The sequence below is a fragment of the Neopelma chrysocephalum genome, unplaced genomic scaffold (genome assembly GCF_003984885.1).
Source record: "Neopelma chrysocephalum unplaced genomic scaffold, ASM398488v2 Primary Assembly neopelma1_71, whole genome shotgun sequence".
Taxonomy (NCBI): domain Eukaryota; kingdom Metazoa; phylum Chordata; class Aves; order Passeriformes; family Pipridae; genus Neopelma; species Neopelma chrysocephalum.
Genome location: NW_020897731.1, coordinates 526,252 through 545,718, shown reverse-complemented (window position 1 = coordinate 545,718; position 19,467 = coordinate 526,252). Strand labels below are relative to the sequence as shown.

Genomic DNA, 19,467 nt, shown 5'->3' with positions numbered 1-19,467 from the left:
ATTTAATTTCCTGGGAAGTCTCCCTTTTCATCTTTTCTTGACTCTATTCCAGACACTCAGAATATGAAGGCAGACCTCCTTCTGCAAATCAATTAAAAAAAATGCTGTGCATACACACATACATACAAGTAAATAAAGAATCACGTAACTTAAGCAAATAGCACCATTTTGGCAAATGTTTTTCATGGGACTCGGAAGAGCTGGAAATAACAGAGTCCATGACTTGAAGAGAAAACAGCTAAAGAAATCTGCACTATTTGATCCAAGAGAGATTGCTAATGCAGTGACTGATGTTAATGTAAATTTTGCAGCCTGTTAGCCATAAAGAAATTATCATACTTCTAAAAGCCTTTATTACACTATTAAACAGATATTAAAAAACACTAAATGAACTAAAAACATTTCAGAGCAATACACTGTATGACCAGCAAAATGGCCAGGTTGGATGGGGCTTTAAGCAACCTGGTCTAGTGGAAGGTGTCCCTGCCCGTGGAAGGTGTCCCTGCCCGTGGAAGGTGTCCCTGCCCGTGGAAGGGGGGTTGGAACTGGATGATTTTTAAGGTCCCTTTCAACCCGAACCATTCTATTAAAAAAAATTGCTGTTTCATTCTCTGTTAGCTGCCAAACTCAAACACTGAAATTTGCTACATGAACGCTAGGCTGTAGGGTTGGGTTTTTTTTTAAGTACTGATTGCCTATAAGCCCTAGAATTGTTTATTATCCTACCTTAAAAGATTCTCTTCCAGAAAGACTGTGTTGCTACATCTATAAAAGAAAACTAAAAATATCTAGATATTAAAGAAAATCTAAGAAATATTATCACAGAACAGAATTAGAAACTGAAGTCCACCTGACACCTCACTAAGTGTCCTCATTTTAGGAATTTCAGAAATCCAGAAGCCAACAGAAAAAGCACAAGAATTTGTGAAAACAAGTTGATTAGTGAAAAGCATATGCTACACCAACACATCCTCTCCTATCTGCAATACAGATATTTGCCACCCTACTACCACTATCTATCATGGTGAAAGTATAAAAGAACATATCTCTAAAAGCCTTTATCCTGTTATGCTTTGGCAGATGGAGAGGAAAAACAACAAAGGACTAAAGGAATTAAAGTACAAATGCTCCAAAAACATCCATTCTTTTTCTACTCTTATAAAAAAGTAAAAATTATGAACTAGTATGGACTGGAATACCAGTTAAATGTATAATCATAAGAGAAAAAGGACAATGAACGGAGTCTGTGCAATTTTTTTTTTTAATATATGATTAGATCACTCCTTTTCCTTAGGCTAACAGGAAATGGCAGGTGCAAATACGGTCCTCAGAAATAATGCTCAATCACCGACCAAACTATAGCCTTTCGTTTCCTTTAAATGCTTTTCTTTAATTTAATGCTTAACCTGCTTATTTGGCACTATGGATGAGCTACCTCTTAATCTACTTGACAAGAAACACATTGAAAACTAGAGCAGGACTGATATAGCAGCAGTTTGTGAATGTGTCCAAGTGAGAAGAGTTTCTGTCTGATAACAAGAAAGGTGTACAAGAAAAGTACAAATCGGGAAGTGCAAAATGTTGTACTTTATGTATTAGCAAGACAGAGGGAGTGAAGAAACACATGAGTCATGATAGACTGCAAATATGGAGAGAAAGAACAAAAATGACGCAATATAAGGTGACTTGCAGAACTCTAATTATTTAAAGATAGAAAGAAAAAGGATGAGCACTTAAAAGTAATTGTAACAGATAAACAAGGTAGGCAGTAGTTCCATATAAGATTTTCAGTGGCTATGCTCGCTTCAGGTACCTCTGACCACTTGTGCAAGCTCACAAATTGCAGCAAGCTGTCCCCTCATCTCCACTAACAGTAAACTATAATTTATCAAATGAAATAGTCCTATTTACAAGGCAGATCCACAGACAGTCATGCGAACACAACTGATGATATTCACTGCCAACTCCGGCCTGAGCACGACAGGAACTCTTTTAAGCTGGTACTACCAAAGAAACGCAAGGTGAAACTATGTTAGCCAATATGATACTCTAACCTGGAGCCTGAGTGCACAGAAGCAAGTTGATGAAACCTTATCAATTATTCAGAACCCAAAGAAACCAAACACCTTTAGAAAACATCTTCAATCCTCTTAAAGAAATTCCCAGCTATGGCATGAGCTGTATCGTGCTCTTTCACATTCCAGCAAATGCACTTATCGACTTATCACATTGTAACAAGTTGTCATAGGTAACAACCTGAAATTTCCATTTTGTACTAAATAGCCTTCGTGTCTCTCTACAGTTATTGTCTGGGTATTACTAATAAACATCTGGATATTACTAATAAAACAATGAGATTCCTCTCCTCTGGAACAAGTTTTAAAGCTGAAGGTGCAGGAAGGGGGTTGTGAGGAGAGGACACTGGCAGCTCTTGGAGTACAAGAGGCTAAGGAAGGGGGAGATTTTTGTTAGGAGTTCAGACATCCCTGACAACGACAGAATAGAGTGAGCTGGCAACAGGAATCCTGAAAGGGGAAAAAAGGAGAAAGAAAAACTGTGAGGCTTTAGGCCAGCTTCTAGCAAATTTAGTATTTTCATTGAAAACACATTACAGTTTGTGATCTTGAGAGGAAACTAAAGGGGTTAAATCTTACGGAACAGAGATTTTGGCTGCTTTATGGAAGACCAGCAAGAAGGAAAGGTAAAATATAAGAAGGGAAGCTAATCTAAAAAGTTAAAAAAACACAAGCCTGCTCTTCTATGTTTACAAAGTATGATTTCAAATGCTGTCAAAACTGCTTCACAACAAAAGTAAATCTCACAAGATTCACAGGCACATGAGTGACATAGTTTTCTATTTTTAAATGTTTGACAAAAATATTGTAAGAAAGTAATTGAATGTCGTGGACAAAGTTCTAAGAGCTCAAAGACAAAAATATCGTTACTGGTATGTGCTAATTTTGACAGAAAATACTTCTCCTCCTGTTCAGGCAGAACAAGTGTACTATCCTCTGTCCTGACTGTTTAAGAGAACACAAAAGGACCATGCACATGCAAGAATGGTCACATAGAACTGCTTGCTGGCTGGATTAGAAAAGTTCACCACAACAACAGTTTGGGGAGTTTTATACAATCCATCTAAACCATACTTGCAACAGAAACAGCCATCACTACCAGCAGCTGGCCATCCTGCTCCAGAAAGACAACTCCCCAGGTAAGCATCTCCCTATACTAAAAAGTTGAATGAATTAAATTTTTAACAAAAACTCTCTGAGTCTTTGAGCATCTGTACAAGTGTCAATTAAGTACTAACTTCTATTAAAATTGCCTCTAAAAGCACATAACAAAAGGAGGTTGCTTATCTTCACAGATGAGATGCTATTGCAAACCAAAAAAAAAAAAAAAAAAAGGAAAACCACCATTTAAAATGTCTCAATTTAGGGAGTTCAACTAATATAGAATTTGGTACATTCTATGTGTCACAGAGCTTAATCATACTAACTATAAAATCATCAAATTTTAATTTGTCCTACTCCTATTTCCGGCTATTGAAGCTTAGGTTTGACTGTATGACTTTGTATGGTAAAATGCATAACAGTTTGGAACCCAGATAAACTGATCATATAATTTGAAACTTCTGCAGATATTCAAAACTTGCCAAACTTAATCTCGGCTGTTAAGCAGCAGAAGGGTCAGTCTGGATCAGCAGTTCATAAAAAATGCAGGTTGAGACTTCAGAAAGAAAGTTTCTAATTTAGACCTTTTTGAAAAGGGATGGGAAACAGGGATGCCACAGTAATGCCAATATAGTCAGTGCACAAAATCTCAAAAATAGTGAAAGGATCATACACACACAAAAAAAAAAGTAGTTGAGGCAAATATTATTCTGCTGTCAGTGTTAGTCTCAAATCCCGCTCTGGATGATGTCGCTGTATCTTCCTCTCTTGTCCACCACCATCCCTAAGCATCCATTCTCCTGACTATGGGTCCTGTTAGCTGAGGGACTGCCCCACTACAGCAGTGCAGAGCAGTCTGCAGGCCATGACCCCCCTTTTTTACCCATCCCATCAGCGTCACCTGCTCCCCACCCAAAACTGACAGTGAAACTTGCAGGACTTGTAAAATGAGGGTCTCTGGGGCCTGAGAACAGGATGGATTGAAATATGGGATATGTTCAGTCAGGGCCACTCGTATCCTGAAAGAGAGAAAGGAATCTGGGAGGGAACTGGGAAAAGAACTGGTTGTGGTCCAGATCCCTGGACCATAACAGGAACAGAAGTAGTAAGTCCTGGAGTACAAGCTGATAGAGAAGGCTCCATGTGCTATGGGCAAAACCACAACAAACTAACACCCTTCAGGCTGCCCTGCACTGCTGCCATCATCATGGACAGACATCACCTCACAAAACCGGAGCAGGTAAGAGAGAGTTAATTAAAAAGGTCTAGCATGATTCAAACTTTACTGTCAGCTTTTCCACAGGTTTAATACACTGCAAATCCTGCAATGGTTTTGGGTCTGGTTTTTGGTCTGGTTTTTTTTTGAGGGGGGGTGGCTGGGGGACACCAGTATGAGAAAGAATTCAAGTGCTATTAATTCAGCATTACTGGTCAATAAATTTGATCGCTTCTAAGAATACTTCTTTACTAATCAGATGATAATGACACATTTCACTGCCTTCTAACCATTACAGTAGCATTTTGAATGGCAGTTTGACCCATAATACAATCAAGAATGATGTAAAATTTCATGTAAGATGTCTATGCACTCCCAGAAGACACAGAAAAGAGACCGTGCTGTCATGCTGAACATCCAACTAAATGAAATTTATTGCTTGTCTCCCATATTAAGGATATTAGGCATAAAACACTGACCATCTACACTTTAGTACCATCCTAATCCCTTTTCAAGAAAAAAAAAACACATAAATGTTGATGTTATTAATGCAGATTAAATAGTAAGATCATTTTCTCAATATAACTAGATAATAGTATCTTACATGAGTTGGAAGCCTGTTAGTTGGAAACTGCAGAGGAACAGAAAGACCTTAGTACGCTAGGGGAAAATATGGAGAAAATTACAATTACAGACAACATAACAACTGGCTCCAAATCATCTTGAACATTAGGTAGGCATTAGCTGGGAACATTAAATCAGTATAGACCAATAATCAGTAGCAGTCAAAATTCTGATCAGGAATCATCAGAAAAGCACAAGAAATCAAGAAATAAGCTTTCTAAATACATTGCCTGCCCACATGTTTTTAAAACTGCTTATAGCTCAGGTCAACCCATCTCAAAAATAATATTAGATCAACCAATTATATTACAATTATGAAAAAACTTTTGGACAGTAGAAGAATAAGCTGATTTCTGACTGGAAAGTAAGTTATTGGTGGTTGAGGTTTAAAACAATATAGAATCACTAAGAGAAAATAAAAAGAGAGTAATATTGTTAGTATTTCTCATGACAAATATTAGCAGGTATGAAATGAAACTATATGGAAAGTACAATTATGTGGTGTTCTCTTTCCACACTATTAAACTGTGGAATATATAAATCAAGTGATATCAAGAATGCCAAAAAGTACCACTTCAGATAAGTTTTAGAAATTCCATATTTATTTTTGTTAATTAAAGACCTTTATTCCATATGGATCTATTTCTCCAGTGAAGAACTGGTATTTTACAGCTCCTTTTCTTCTCTAAATCTTCTCAACTGCAAGGAATTCAGATCTGTCTTTGTACAGACAATAACTTTATAATTTCTTATCTCAAAGCTTTTATGTTTAAAATGTAAAAATTAAACCATTTTTCATTATTTCAATTCATTCAGTGCTATTTTCTCCACACTAGTTTCTTTCTAGCACACAAATTATTTTAACTTTTCATACATTTTAAAGATCCTAGAACTGACCATTTTTAAAAATAATTTTAGAAGACTACAATACACATGAAAAGGCTGAATGAAATTACTAAACATGTAATTGCTTTTCATTTTCTCAGAGCAAAATGTATCAGAGGACCTATTTCCTATAAATGCCTCTTTGCAGATTAACTCACATTAGTACATTCTCAGATTTAGCTTGGTGTTTGGGATTTCAGTTGAGTTCTCTTTAAGGTATATACATACATCTCAAATCAGACCAAAGCCTATAATTCCAAAGGATAATATTAAATTGTACTGCATAAGAATAGCAATCCAGCTGCCATTAATTCTGCTTTATAAACAGCTGTGGTAGAACAATTTAAGCTAGTGAGCAAACAGAATTGTAAAGGAAAGGGAAAAAAACATGTAATTATACAACAAAAAACAAATATGGGAACCACACAGCTTTGCCAACATTGTTTTTGCATCTAAAATATCTGTTTTGCAATTAGTTTACCATCCAGTTACCAACATTAAAAAACTGCAATTCTTGGATCTGAAGCAAACTACAAATTTTCACACCCCCCCAAAAAATTCCATTTTTAACTTACCAGCATTTCTTCTTCTGCAACACTTGCTTTGGAAACAAAGACAACTCTGAAGTAGTTAAACTTCTGATCAAAACAGAATAACAATAATATATAACAGTTGCCCAGGAAATATATATTCTATAATATAGTGAAACCCCCAGTACTGCATACCTGTCTTCTCTCTTCTACATTTTTACAATATTTTCAGTAGCTTGAGTTAAGAGGGTTCAAAGCAGTTGATACATTCTATAGTTTAGAATACATATACGTGTATATACATATATTTGCAGTACTATTGTCCAGTGAGTCTCAGATAATGAGATTATCTATTTAGATCATCTATTTTGTCTTCCTTTAAGATCTAAAAATATGATCCAGTTTCAAATTTACATTTTTCATTAGCACAAACAATAATGCGGTCAAGATAGAAGTCCTGCAACAATGTGAAACAGAAAGGGTTTCTAAAAATCAACACCCAAATTTTTGAAAAGCTTTTTAATTACATTTTAATATAATTTGTCATATTTGTCATATTCACTGGGAATAAACCTATCCAAATTCTAGTTATCAGGTTCAGGTTGTAAAACCTCTTTTGATCTTCAATGTTATACTCACTGCCATAATATCAAAACAAACTTTTTTTTTTTTAAAGAATGGTGAGAGGTCGATGCCTAGGGTTCTGTCCTCATGGAGAGAGAACTTAAAGACTAAACTGACTGTTATGGAGCTTTCCAGTGGAAAAAAGAGTATTTTCCCAGTAAAACTTAATTTAAAACAGTAATGGGTAGACATATCTTTGGCCAGGCCCTAGCCTGAAAACAGAGAGTGAGGGTTGAACAAAATCAAACGTATTATATTAATTTAGTGTAGAGGGAAAGGAATGCTTCCCTTTTCGGCAATTTCTCAAGTCCCCTGCCAATCCTAACATCCCCTGATGTTTTCATATTGCTTATGCTGCTTTTCATTTGCGTCACCCAAAAATTATGCAAAAAAGAGTGAGTAGGTAAGTGACTGGAACTCAGCAGGATGCTAAAAAAGGTGAAAATAGCAATGCAACAGCAAAGGCAGCAAAGTGCAAATGGAATAACAAACAGAAAAGCAGGAATTATTCTATTCCCACTGAAACAATAACCAGGCTCTTCTTGTGTTAGTCTTATAGACCTCACAAGACTACACACCCCTACCCAGCATCAGACTTAAAACAATTCAGAAGCTTCTTGTCACCAGAAATCTTCCTTGGTCATTCCCAGATTGAAAGGCACCTTGCCTTCCATGATCTGACTTTTCAGCGAATTTCAGCAACATCATCAGGCCTCCCACTACTTTTTTCAGTCTAAGACCTACAGAAGTCAAGAAGACTCCAAAAAATTCTCATTAGATGCTTCAATAGAAATCTGTTCATGTGACACTTTTAAGAAACACCAGAAATGTGAAGTTTAGTACAGGAAATAATTTTAGAGGTGCACCGGGCCAGAGGCACCGTCCAGTAAATCTCACTCAGAAGACGTGCATTAGAATCAAAATTTCCCCGATTTAGTTCTCCTCTTCCCACGTACAAAAAAAAAAAACTTTTTAAAAGACACTATTTAAAAACCATTTAAGAGTTAAAAACAGATATACAGCTTTTATGAAAGTATGAGTTCAGTAATTTAGGGATATTCCCTTAGAACATTTTAAAGCAAAACAAAAAACCTCATGCTATTCACTAGCAACCAAATTAGGCATTTTTAACTAGTTTCAACTATTCACACTTATATTGAATATTAAAATGCTTTAGAGCAGTGTAAAGAAAATTAATATTTTAAAAGTGGGTTTGCCAATTATTACAGAATTAACCATAATTCTACTTATTGAGCTGAAAACATCATCACTAAAGGGAAAACAAAGCTCAGAAAATGTATTTCCTTCCTTGTGAAGTCTGAAACACCATATCTATTCCTACCCACAAGAAACACTTCCCAGCCTCAGTTCTGAAAGTGCAGTTTTAAACAGATATGTGCACTAACGCTTTCTCACATCTGCTCTTGTGTGCTGTACAATTCACAAATGTTTTGTAAGTGCGGCTATAAAATCTGGAAATAGTTTAGGCCCATCTTACCCCCCACTAGTATTGTATGATACAACGTATTTTTCAGAATTACATGCTGTGATCATCACTGTTTAGCTGCACAGCAGTTCTGCTAGTGCAGAAGTGCATCCAGGAACTCATGTAATGAAAGCTCCAAGGCAGACAGTATATAATATGGAAGTAGAGAGTTCATCACAAAAAATTCTAGCTTTGGTAACCTTTTCTCCCTCTAGTGGCTTCCATACAGTCTCGCTCACAGGATATATTACCTTCAGTATTGACGTAAAAGACAAAAAACTCACCTTAATTAAAAGCAATTTAAAGACTGCTCTGCCAAATGAAGCATTAGACTAAGCCACTAGGTTGTAAAAATATGAATATAATCCCACGTAGCCACTTCATATACTTTATTCCACGACTGGAATGAGTCTGAGCATGCTGTGTAAAGTAAGTCCTTAGCACTTAAAAAGGTCACAGGAAGCGGAGTATGTGCAGTTTTCTAGAACCCACCTGAATAATGGTTTGGAATAGGCAGTCTTAACTTTTCACTTCACACAAAGCAAAAAGAGAATCTGAATTTCTGAAAATCACTCTTTTATGAAAGTGCACTAGTGCTCTAAGATGCAAAAACAGATTTTCCCTATTTCTGCAGTACCTAAAGTACGGAGGTACGCTAACCAATAAAGTACATCCCCTGACTATTTTCATTAAAGATTCAAGATGAGAACATTGTACAACTTCATCTCTGTGCCTTACTCCAAATAACCTTCCTAAGCTTTTTTCATCAGTTTCGACAGCCTTCAAAAATACTAGAAAACAACACTAAAATGCAAGACATTCTGTAGCCTTAATGAAGACACTAAATGCTAAAGCCATGTAGGAACATTTTAAATGTGTTCTTGCAAAGAAATTTGTTATTAATCAAAGAACAGAATGCCTATTTTATTAGTAAATAGATTTAAAAGGGAAGATTGAGATACTTAGTCTTGGTTTATGCTGATCTGAGTGATACAATAGGTGAAATATTGTTACTCTTTGCCCACATATAGAACATCTTTCATCTTAAAGTATAAAATTTTCTATGAGATTTTCATTAGTATATTTGTGATTTCCACAAAATATTTTTTTCTGGAAAAAATGCAATCCATATTACTATCATGGACAACACTGCAGATCAAAATTTGTTAGAGAGACCCTGAAGGAATTCCAGCAGCATCCAATGCAGCTGGTGCAGTTTTCAAAGAGCACTTAGGAACAATGCATCTGTACCAGGTGCTGCCTATAAAGAGGTCTTTTCCTTGGTCTGTCAGCAGAGATCATGAAGCATGTAATCTTCAGGGTAGCAGATAGAATTGATTCTTACCTCATTTGGGTGGGCAGTGTTTACAAATTTAGTGTTTCTGTTTGGATAGTTTCTATTTGCCTTTTGAAAGTGCGAATCACCTTGTATTTAAGATCACATGAAATTTAATACATCCTTGTGGGTCTGGAAAACTGCTGCCTATAGCAGTCACTTCACCTTCACAATACACTAGTGTATAACTATTCTATATACTAGTTTACTTTTTTTATTTTCAGCACAAAAAGCATACAAAAGAACATATGTGCTAGTTTTTGGCTTCACAGTGCAGAAAAAGCAATATAAAATAACTCCTCGTTTCACATCAAAACATTCTGAAGTTCTGCAAATCTAATACCCAAAATGTCTATGACTGACTGTCACAGCACTGCAAAGATTTTGTTTGTAACAGTATGGAACAACTAATGAACCTCCACTGTCATCAACCTGAGCAGCAGTTGTATATTTTTAATCGGGTGAAAAAAAGCCACATTTTTTCAAAACACATTTGAATAGCATGATGGACATTTGAATCAATCATATAAGCAAAACTTCCTGTCATGGAATGACAAAGCTTCTTGAAGACTAATGTGGAGTATAAGGTTCTTTCCTTGGAGTCAGCAAATGTTTCAGATACAACATTGCTACTAATTCTGTCAGTGTTGGACCAATGACCTTCACTTTACTAAAATCCCAGTTATCAAAAACAGACTCCCAAGAGATTAGTTCCCTCAACAGCAAAACGTGTATGTCACAAAGGGAACAGTATGTAATCATGTTGTATACTTGGATACTCCTCCCACACCTTTTTTTTTTTTTTTATCTCCTCACTTTGTCTAATATAGACAAAACAAGTAGATGCTTCAGCTACTTCATCCAGTAATTTGGAATAAAATTTGAACTACAGCTTACCGGCAGAATGTTAGATTTGTGACCTACCACTAAGGAATAGTTTTTGATGTCAGTTTTTAATGCTATTTGTATTGAGAGGTTTGCTGGAATCAATTTTTGTAATAAAATAGTCTTATTCAGTTAAAACTAAAATTCTATAACCCAGGTTTTTGACTAATGATTAGACTACCTCTCTTTGAAAATAAATACCATAGATTAGATACATAAAGTAACAACATTTACAAGCCAATCTTCTACAAAAAAGAACCAGACTTCAGATTCAGACTGTTTCCATTCTTTTGCTGCTAGAGGTCAAAAGAAACTGAAGTTGCTAAATTGTCATGTCTCCTTTCATTGCAATGCCACTGCAACATTTGGAAACAATGAAGAGACAAGAAGAAATGTGAGAAAACACTAACAGACAACACTTCCAGCAGAAGTACAATTCCAGAGCTGCACTAAATTAAAGAGGAGTATGCAACGCCTCTGCAAACAAGAAAGAACCATATTATTTCCTTCATCTGAAATTTTGTAAATGATATAATACATGTTTACATTTTAGTATGCAAATATTATGGTGTAAAAGTACCATAGACTGATGGGTGTGGGTGGGGTTTTCTGGGGTATTTTTAGGAACCAATGTCAACATATTCTTACCTTTTTATCTTCTTTAGGTTTCCTAATACTGTGTGGAGGGCCAAATTTGTTCTGAATGCAAAACATCTTCTTAGACCATTCATTTTTGTGAGATTTTAGCTGAGGCTGACCAAAGCTGCCATCGACTCTGTATCTGTCAGCTGGAATCTTACTCATTGGTGGGGGAAGGGTTCCACAGTTAACACTTGACCAGCCGTCCGTAGAATCCGTGTACGACTCCTGATCGCTGGCATTTCCATGCTGCCATTCTTGTAACACGTGCACAGGCAACCACCTTTGATTGCCTGTGCCTGCAGCATTTTTCTTTGATGGGGGTACTGAATTTCGGGAGGAAACCAATGGCACTTCAATACGAGCAGAAGGACCTAAGTGTTTGCTTACATTCTGGGCCTTATCATTCTGTATTACTTCTAAAGGAATGCTTCCCTCTTGCTCGTGACAGAAGCCATTCCAATGGGAGGCAGGCTGATTTTGTCCCCTTCCTACTGGATTTTCCCATAGGCTGTTAGGAATGTGTTTACTCGGGTTGGTCCCTAAATCAACCACCAGAACTCTATTATTCTTTTCTTCCTGGTTGAAATTTCCAATTCCACTATCACTGTTGCTGCTTGTACTATTATTTTGATGAGCATCTGCATCACCATCAAGAAAAGCCCTTGCGCGCATTCCCTCAATCAGTTCCCCCATATCCCTGTACAGGACAGAAATAAACTGCAGAACAGGTAGAGATGATGTTGGAAACTCTAGACAGCCATTTGTATCTGGATCCGCTGTACATTCCAGTCCAAAACGTCTTGCTATACCCTGGTGAATTTTATGATGAAATAATTCAGGATCCACCATAAAAACATGGCAAGATGTCCTCAGAACCCCTTCATCTTCTTGAGCCAAGCTTGCATCATCGTTTGTCTGCATTGTAACTAGTCCAAAGAATCTTCTATCATCTGGGCAAACAGCGCTGAATGCCAGTTTCTCTGCAGGATATTCTGCCACGACACCTGATTTGTCACTGCAGAGCTGAATACAGTCATGCATTATCTTCATCATCACCAGGGAATGGATTTTCTGTTCCGCACGCAGACGTCTCATGCATCCACGAATAGCCTGCAAACTGTCACTTTCCAAATTCGAGGTTGTTGAAGGAAGTTCGATTGAGCCCAGGTAACCCACGACCATGGCAACATTTAAAATGCTTGCATCTAATCCAAAGTCTTCTGCACCCTCCAGTCCAAGTCTAAAAACTGAATCATCATTCAGGACTTTGGCTATTTCTTCCTTTGACAGTAGGTTTGGATTGCTTACACTTTCATTGCCAGTTTCAAATTTCATAGCAGCAGAAACTGAAAATGATCTTTGTTTTGGCGCAGAATTATCTGAGTTACCAGCACAAAGAGCAGGATTCTCAAAGATCATGTTGAAAATGCCACCAGACTGCATTTCTTCAACAACTTTCTCTGCTCTGTTTATACCCAGAGCCTTAGAGTCAGGTTTGGGTTTCAGCCACCCCTTCCCATCATAAAAACCAACTTCTTCATCACTCGAACAAGAATCTAGATGACTAATCCCTTCAGCAATGACCATGTGCAGGACTCCAGAACATTTTCCTATAAGTTTCACTACATCTTCATGAGAGGCTTTTTTCACATTGATTTCGTTAACTGCATATATCTGATCTCCTGCTTTAAGTCCAACATAATCTGCAGGGCTTCCTTTCATCACACAACTAAGAACACAAGGAGCTTGTCCAGAAAGGGTAAATCCATAACCTGCTCTTCCTCTAGCAACTTCCACACTTCTTATCCGTGGAGGAGCATGCATGTTGAGTCGACGTTTGACCGTTTCCCCTGGCCTATACATTTTGGATTTTATTCCTGCAATAGGAAAACTTTTATTTAGTCCAGATTTTTGTCATGTTTCAAGAGCATCACTCCTTCACCCGATGAAGTCCTAAAGAAAGAAAGAAAAAAGACATTTTAATTTTCAATCACATCTCAGGGTTTTTAGTACCCAGTATTCCCTTTACTATTCAGAAATATTACTAATGAACTCTACAAAACCTATTGCTAGAGAATTAACAAAACACTCAAAACAATTTGAAAAGAACACAGTCTTAGTACCACAGTCTTAGTTTTACTTACGAGAAAGGAGTAGCAAATCCAAATAAAGTGGCTGTCCAAAATGACAAAGTGACTGAATGGCAAAGAACAGAATCTAAGTCTTTTGATGTCCAGTCAGTGTTTTTATATTACAGCATGTTATGTCCTCCCCAACTCCCCCACATTATCTATTATTCAGTTAACTTCTGGCTTACTGCACCACTGCAATACCACTGTATTTTACAGCACAGTGAAAATCCTGGATGAAGCTCATCTATCCTTTCCCAGCAACATCAAAATGAGAGCTCGTGTCTATCCACTCAGCTACGCCTCACCCCTAAACATTCAATGTATAGAAACAGGTACCACATGTATCCATGTAAAACAGATTAACTACCCCTAGAGTTGCCTGTATCTCTCCACTGACTGACTGTAAGGGTAGCTTAAAGTAAGTCTCTCAAACTTCAACATTCTTACACACATTTTAGTTACATGTGCAACAACAAATGGGCATTCAGTCATGGATCAGACCAAAGGGATCCAAAATCAGATTTGCTGTTACACCAACCAATTAATCTATTCAAAACCAATTTGTCAGAAAGCAAACACTGTAAAAATGCATTTCAATCAGTCATTCCAACATCCATGTGTTTTAGTTTAGCTTAAAAATTCAAAGAAAAAAAAACAAGAGTGAGAAAGAAGGAACTCCACATGCTGCCAGTGTTAATCTAGTCATGACTTTAGAATTAATATAAAGCAGCTTTACATGAACAGCAAGAAATAGTAGATTTCATTACATTTTGGTGTTGACACTGAAGTCTGGATGTCTTGTTCTAAATATACTCTGGGTAAATTCCATTGTTTTAGAGAGATTTCTTCCACTAAGCGGGTTAAAATGCATAAAAATGTCTTAACACAAATTTAAAAAATGACAACTTGTTCAACTTTTGAAACTATCCCCTTGTTCTATGATATGAACTCTCACTTCCACAGGTCTGGAGGATGACTGACAGAAATAACCATAGGACTACAGCTACATAAAATCACAATAAACTCCATCTGAGGAAGTGAGAACTAATCTGAAAATAATTACTGCTCTGAGTTGGTCCACAGGCTTATTCATAACTCAGTCACACTGTAACATACTTAAAACGTGTAAGGTACTTGAAAGCAAGTATCTTGCATATGTGAGCAAAATGCAGGCAACGTTTTAGATAAATACACACACATAAAAATATACATACACGTACACACAGAGACAACACATTTCTTTATCACACCTAAAGTGCTAAATTAGTGGTGTCCCACCCACTACTTGCATGGAAGAAAAATGACCAAGAAATCCTTCTGACATTGTTCTCAGCTACAGAAATAACAAAAAACCCCACACTCAGAATGTGATTCAATCCACAGCTTACTACTTTCACAGTATTTCTGCCTGGGTTAGAACAAATAGAAGGGCAATTATTTCAAATTTTCACCAATTAAAAAAGCAAAACAAAACTAAAATAAAATTCAGGATCAAAGTCTTCACTACTTAAGTACCTATGAGCTCTTTGATTACCAAGTTTAAAAAACCACTCTCATTGCTTGAATATTCCACTAAATACTCTACTACGGGATGTAATTGCCTTAGGACCCCTCCAAACCCAAAACAGGACAGCCTTCAAGATCTTAGAAGACATCCTGTTGGCTTTACTTTTGGGGTTTAGCGTGTAATGTTTTGAACAACAGGACATCAGGTTTTTTCTCTCGACGGTGCAGCTGTGACTGTTCAACGTAGTATGGTTTTTGCAAACTGTTTTAATATAGCAATTATCTAGCTTCATTAGCAACAGTTTTCCTACAATTTTAGACAAAAAGAGCCCTTAACTGTAAGAAGTAATGAAACTTCACACTTAACCTTTGAATGGAAATCATAACGTAAGAAATGCTTTGCAAACATTTAACCAAACTTAACACTTACATTGCTGTAAGAGACCCCCCTCAACTTGTATCCGTTCTCATGCCTTAAATGCAGTTTGACCCTTTCCTGATGAGGCTAAACTTGGGAACTAAGATATCACTGTGCATTCAGCTATCTCTAAGTAGGTCTGGTACTTTTTGAGAATAATTATTAAACATTTCAAGAGGTAGTTCTCCAACCAAAAAAATGAACTAATAAATGCCCATCAGTAAATAAAAACCTGCTATCTGGGAGTGTGAATATATATATGTTTTAATTTGCCTTATAGTGAATATTTCTGTTCTCAACTGTCTGGAGAACAGCCTAAAGCATCCCCTGGGTACCCTCCAAAATTCTGCTGCTAACCTAACATAACGCCCTGTAGTATCTGGCACCTAAAAGTGCACTACTAGCTTGCAGGAGGAAAGGAAACAATTAAAAGAGTATGAGATTATAAATAATCTCATTCTAAAAATACAATTAAAATATAATAAAAAGCAGTTGTTACTCAAAAAATTAAGATTCAATATTGTAATGTTGAAGTGGCTGGTGAAAAAAACAGATCTTTCCAGCTATCTTTCTATTCTATAAAAAAGTACCCTAAATGCCACTATAAAAAAAAACGTACAATGAAAATTTAGTTAGGGTGCTCTTGGGAAGAAGCAAACCCCAGTGCTGTCTTACTTCACAATTCCACATTTGCTAAGAGAGGGTTCCTTTTAATTCTATTCACAAGTCATTTTACCTATTTGCCTTCCTAACCTATGCTCCTTACACATCAAGCATTTGTTTCAGATGATAACCACTGATAATGGAACTCAAAAACCTGACAATTATAAAAACAAAACAGCAGGTTGCTAGTATATTACTTTTCTCTAACAATGATGTTCCACAGGTGTGAAGTCTTCCACCTATTGATATGTTTATGTACTTTTGTGATTTTAAAGTTAGGAACATTAAAGGGGTTTTGCTGTTAATGTGTATATCCACTAAAATAAAAACAAAACAAAACAAAAAAAATACCAACCAAAGAATAAAACTGTGTTACCTCACTGGAAAAATCACCTCTTCCCTCCCTCAGTACCTGAATATTACTGTGCATTTTTTGTGCCAATTTCAACCATGACAAAGAACAGCTCACTAAATTTATCTAGGAAACTTCAAGACAAAGGACAAATGTATCTCTTCTAGAAGAACCTTCAGTATTCAAGTATGTTTCTCTGCAAAAATGGTGTGACAGGCAAATGGAAAAGTTATAAAAATAGAGTTTCTCATAAGCAGAGAGACTCCCAACAGAGATTTTTTGAGTGACAAACTGTTAACAAACTAGTTCAAAACTAAATTACCTAATTGCCTAAGTTTTCTTTTAATTTCTTTGCAGATTTGAAACCTGAAGCTAGAGATATGGCACAGAAGTGGCACAAACTTCCACAGTTTCAAAGTAATCGTATGTCTGAAAAACCTTTTCCTGTAATAAGTTACAAAATGTGTAGTATCTCCAACGTGAAACAAAGTACAAAGGTAGTGAAACAGACATCATTTTACTTGCACTGAGATAAAGCTTTGTAGTTTTATAACTACAAAATATTTCACAGAACATTTCAGACAAAAACACTAATATATACACATGTGAAATAACATAATTTGCTCATATACATCAGCTTTGTCACAGAACTGCAAAACAAAATGAAACATTTGAGTTTTCTGCCAGCACACATTCTGGTCTACCATTTGAAGCAATTATTTGTGGAGTATAAGCCACCAAAAACACCAGTTACAGTTGGATTGTACTTTAGCCCACAAACACTGCATTTCTGTATGTAATGTTTTTACATATCCATGCTGGCTTTTCATGTCATTTTGAAACCCTCCACTCTAAAGAAAATAACACTTATTTGCTTACTTTCAAGGGAGAGAGGCGGTTTGTTTCCTGCTTCTGCTCTTGTTATCTCATAGCAACAAACAGAACAGAAACAGAAGGCACACTGCTGTTATAGTCTAACCTTCACAGTTACAGAGGGCAGTGAGGGAGCATGTGAAGTTTAAGACTACCTGACTGACCACCAGTTCCTTTCAAAAAGCCTTTGCAAATGAGCTGATACTCAGCACTACAGGATCCATATTAATGTGCAGAGACACAGCAAAGAACTGTCTGGCCTAATTTTGTTTTTCAATAGTGGGACTGTAAAAGGGTAAAGTATGCAAAGTGGAAGTGCATAGAGGAAAGGGACTGTTCCTTCATTCCTCACACACATCTTGAAGTAATGCAAAAGACTCTTCAGCATGGATAACACTCTTTCAGGCATCTTAGGGCATCATTGTGAACTGACTTTCATAAATGATGCCAAGTAACTACAAAGCTCAAATGAAGTTATAAAATTTGAATTCCACTAACTATTCAAATGCAGTACATGTTTATAGACAAGTTACACGAGAAATGTAACAGCACAGCCTGTAGAAGACAGCTACCAGTTGTTTGAGAACTTGGGCGGGACAATATTTTAGTAAAAAAAAATCTTATCAGCATTTCAGAATTGGCAAAACACACCATTATGTTCCCTGTATCAGCAGCAACTGCTTTGCTAGAAAACAATTAGTTGTACTGAGCGTGATCATTCAAAAAATACTGACTGTAATTAGTAAAAGCAGGCTAAAATGCAATTGCTAATAAAAACTGTTCTCACACCGAAGTCGATGTACGAACTGTAAGGAACATAAATAAGACATTTGCTGTTTTGTCTGACAGGAGCCATGCGACTAAGGACAAAGTTTTCTAAAGCTATTGTATAGACAGTCGTGCGTTTACAGCTCAGTTTCATTTGTTGCATTTAAGAAGGGGGAAAGGTTTTTTGGCAGTCAGGCATTTAAGAAGGGGGAAAGGTTTTTTGGCAGTCAGGCATTTTTTCCCCCTTCTTTTCTTGCAAACACGTTACAGAACTGTTGGGGCGCCGCGCAAAGAAAGGGCAGCACTTCAGGCGGGATCCGCTCAGGGACACGAGCGGCCGGGAAGAGCTCGGGGCGCTCTGCCGGGGCGCAGGCAGGAGAGGCACGGCTGGATGCGCCGCAGCTCCGCACACCCGCTCCCAAAGCCTCGCTCCCGCGAGCTCCGGCGCCTGGCGGCGTCTGGGTGCATCCCGCGGGCACCGGGGGCATCCCGCGGGTACGGGGGGCGACCCGGGACGCCGCGGGGGGCGGGCGGCGGGTCCGTTCCCGGAGCAGCGCTCCGCGGGGTTACTCATTAACCGGGGCAGCCGCTCCCCGGGGGGGTGGAGCTGCGGGGAGGGGAGAAAGCGGCACCTGAGCCCGCAGAGACGGTTTGAAAAATCAAGCGGTAAAAGACAGGAGTTCAGGGAGCGCCCCCGAACCTCCCCCCCGCGGGCGGACCGACCGCCCGCCCCTCCGCGCTGCGCGCCGGGGGTCGCGGGCAGCGCCGCAGCCTGAGGGGCGCGCACAGGGGCTGCCTGGGGCTGCCTTTTCTCCCCTCCCTCCCCTTGGCCCCCGCCACCGCGCTCCCTTCCCCCTGGGCCCTCTCCCGCCGCCCATCTGCCGCCCCCGCTCCTCCCGCCGCACCCCGGCGGGGTCCCGGGCCGGGCGCTCGGCGGCGCGGGGGATGGGAGAGCTGGGCGGGCAGCGGTGGGCGCTGCCCCGCTCGGACTCACTCACCTCCGTCCCCCGGGGCTGTGGCTACTCCGCCGAGGCAGCGGCTCCGCCGGTCACCGGGGAGACGGCACCGGGCTCGGCCTGAGGGCGCGGCGGCCACTGGCTGCCCGGCGCTGTCAGTCAAGGCGCCCGCCCGGCGGGGTGGCGGTCGGGTTCCCGGACAGAGAAAGGGGAGAGACAATACCCAGAGCCGCGGAACTACAGCTCCCAGCGTGCCCCGCGAGGGGCCCACTCTCTCCGGCCGTGGGGAGCGGGCCGCGCGAGGTATGACGGGGCGTGTAGTTTTTTAGTCTCGCCTCGCCGCCTCGCCTTGTCCTGGGCTCCGGCGGGCCGTGCAGTGCGCAGGCGCGGGCTGG

At 38.7% G+C, this 19,467-nt stretch overlaps 1 protein-coding gene across 6 annotated transcripts in view; it reads right to left on the bottom strand.

Moving 5' to 3' along the window:
• Positions 1–19,177, bottom strand: part of RGS12 (regulator of G protein signaling 12) — an 85,086-nt gene extending 65,909 nt beyond the window's left edge. For all 6 annotated transcript variants that reach the window (XM_027686761.1, XM_027686762.1, XM_027686763.1 and 3 more), the window contains exons 1-2: positions 19,115–19,177; positions 11,411–13,357 (exon numbers count right to left, since the gene is read on the bottom strand). In XM_027686761.1, coding sequence (XP_027542562.1) covers positions 11,411–13,267 — 1,857 coding nt within the window. In that variant the 5' untranslated portion in view covers positions 13,268–13,357; positions 19,115–19,177. The remainder of the gene's footprint in view (positions 1–11,410; positions 13,358–19,114) is intronic.
• Positions 19,178–19,467: the final 290 nt, after the last annotated feature.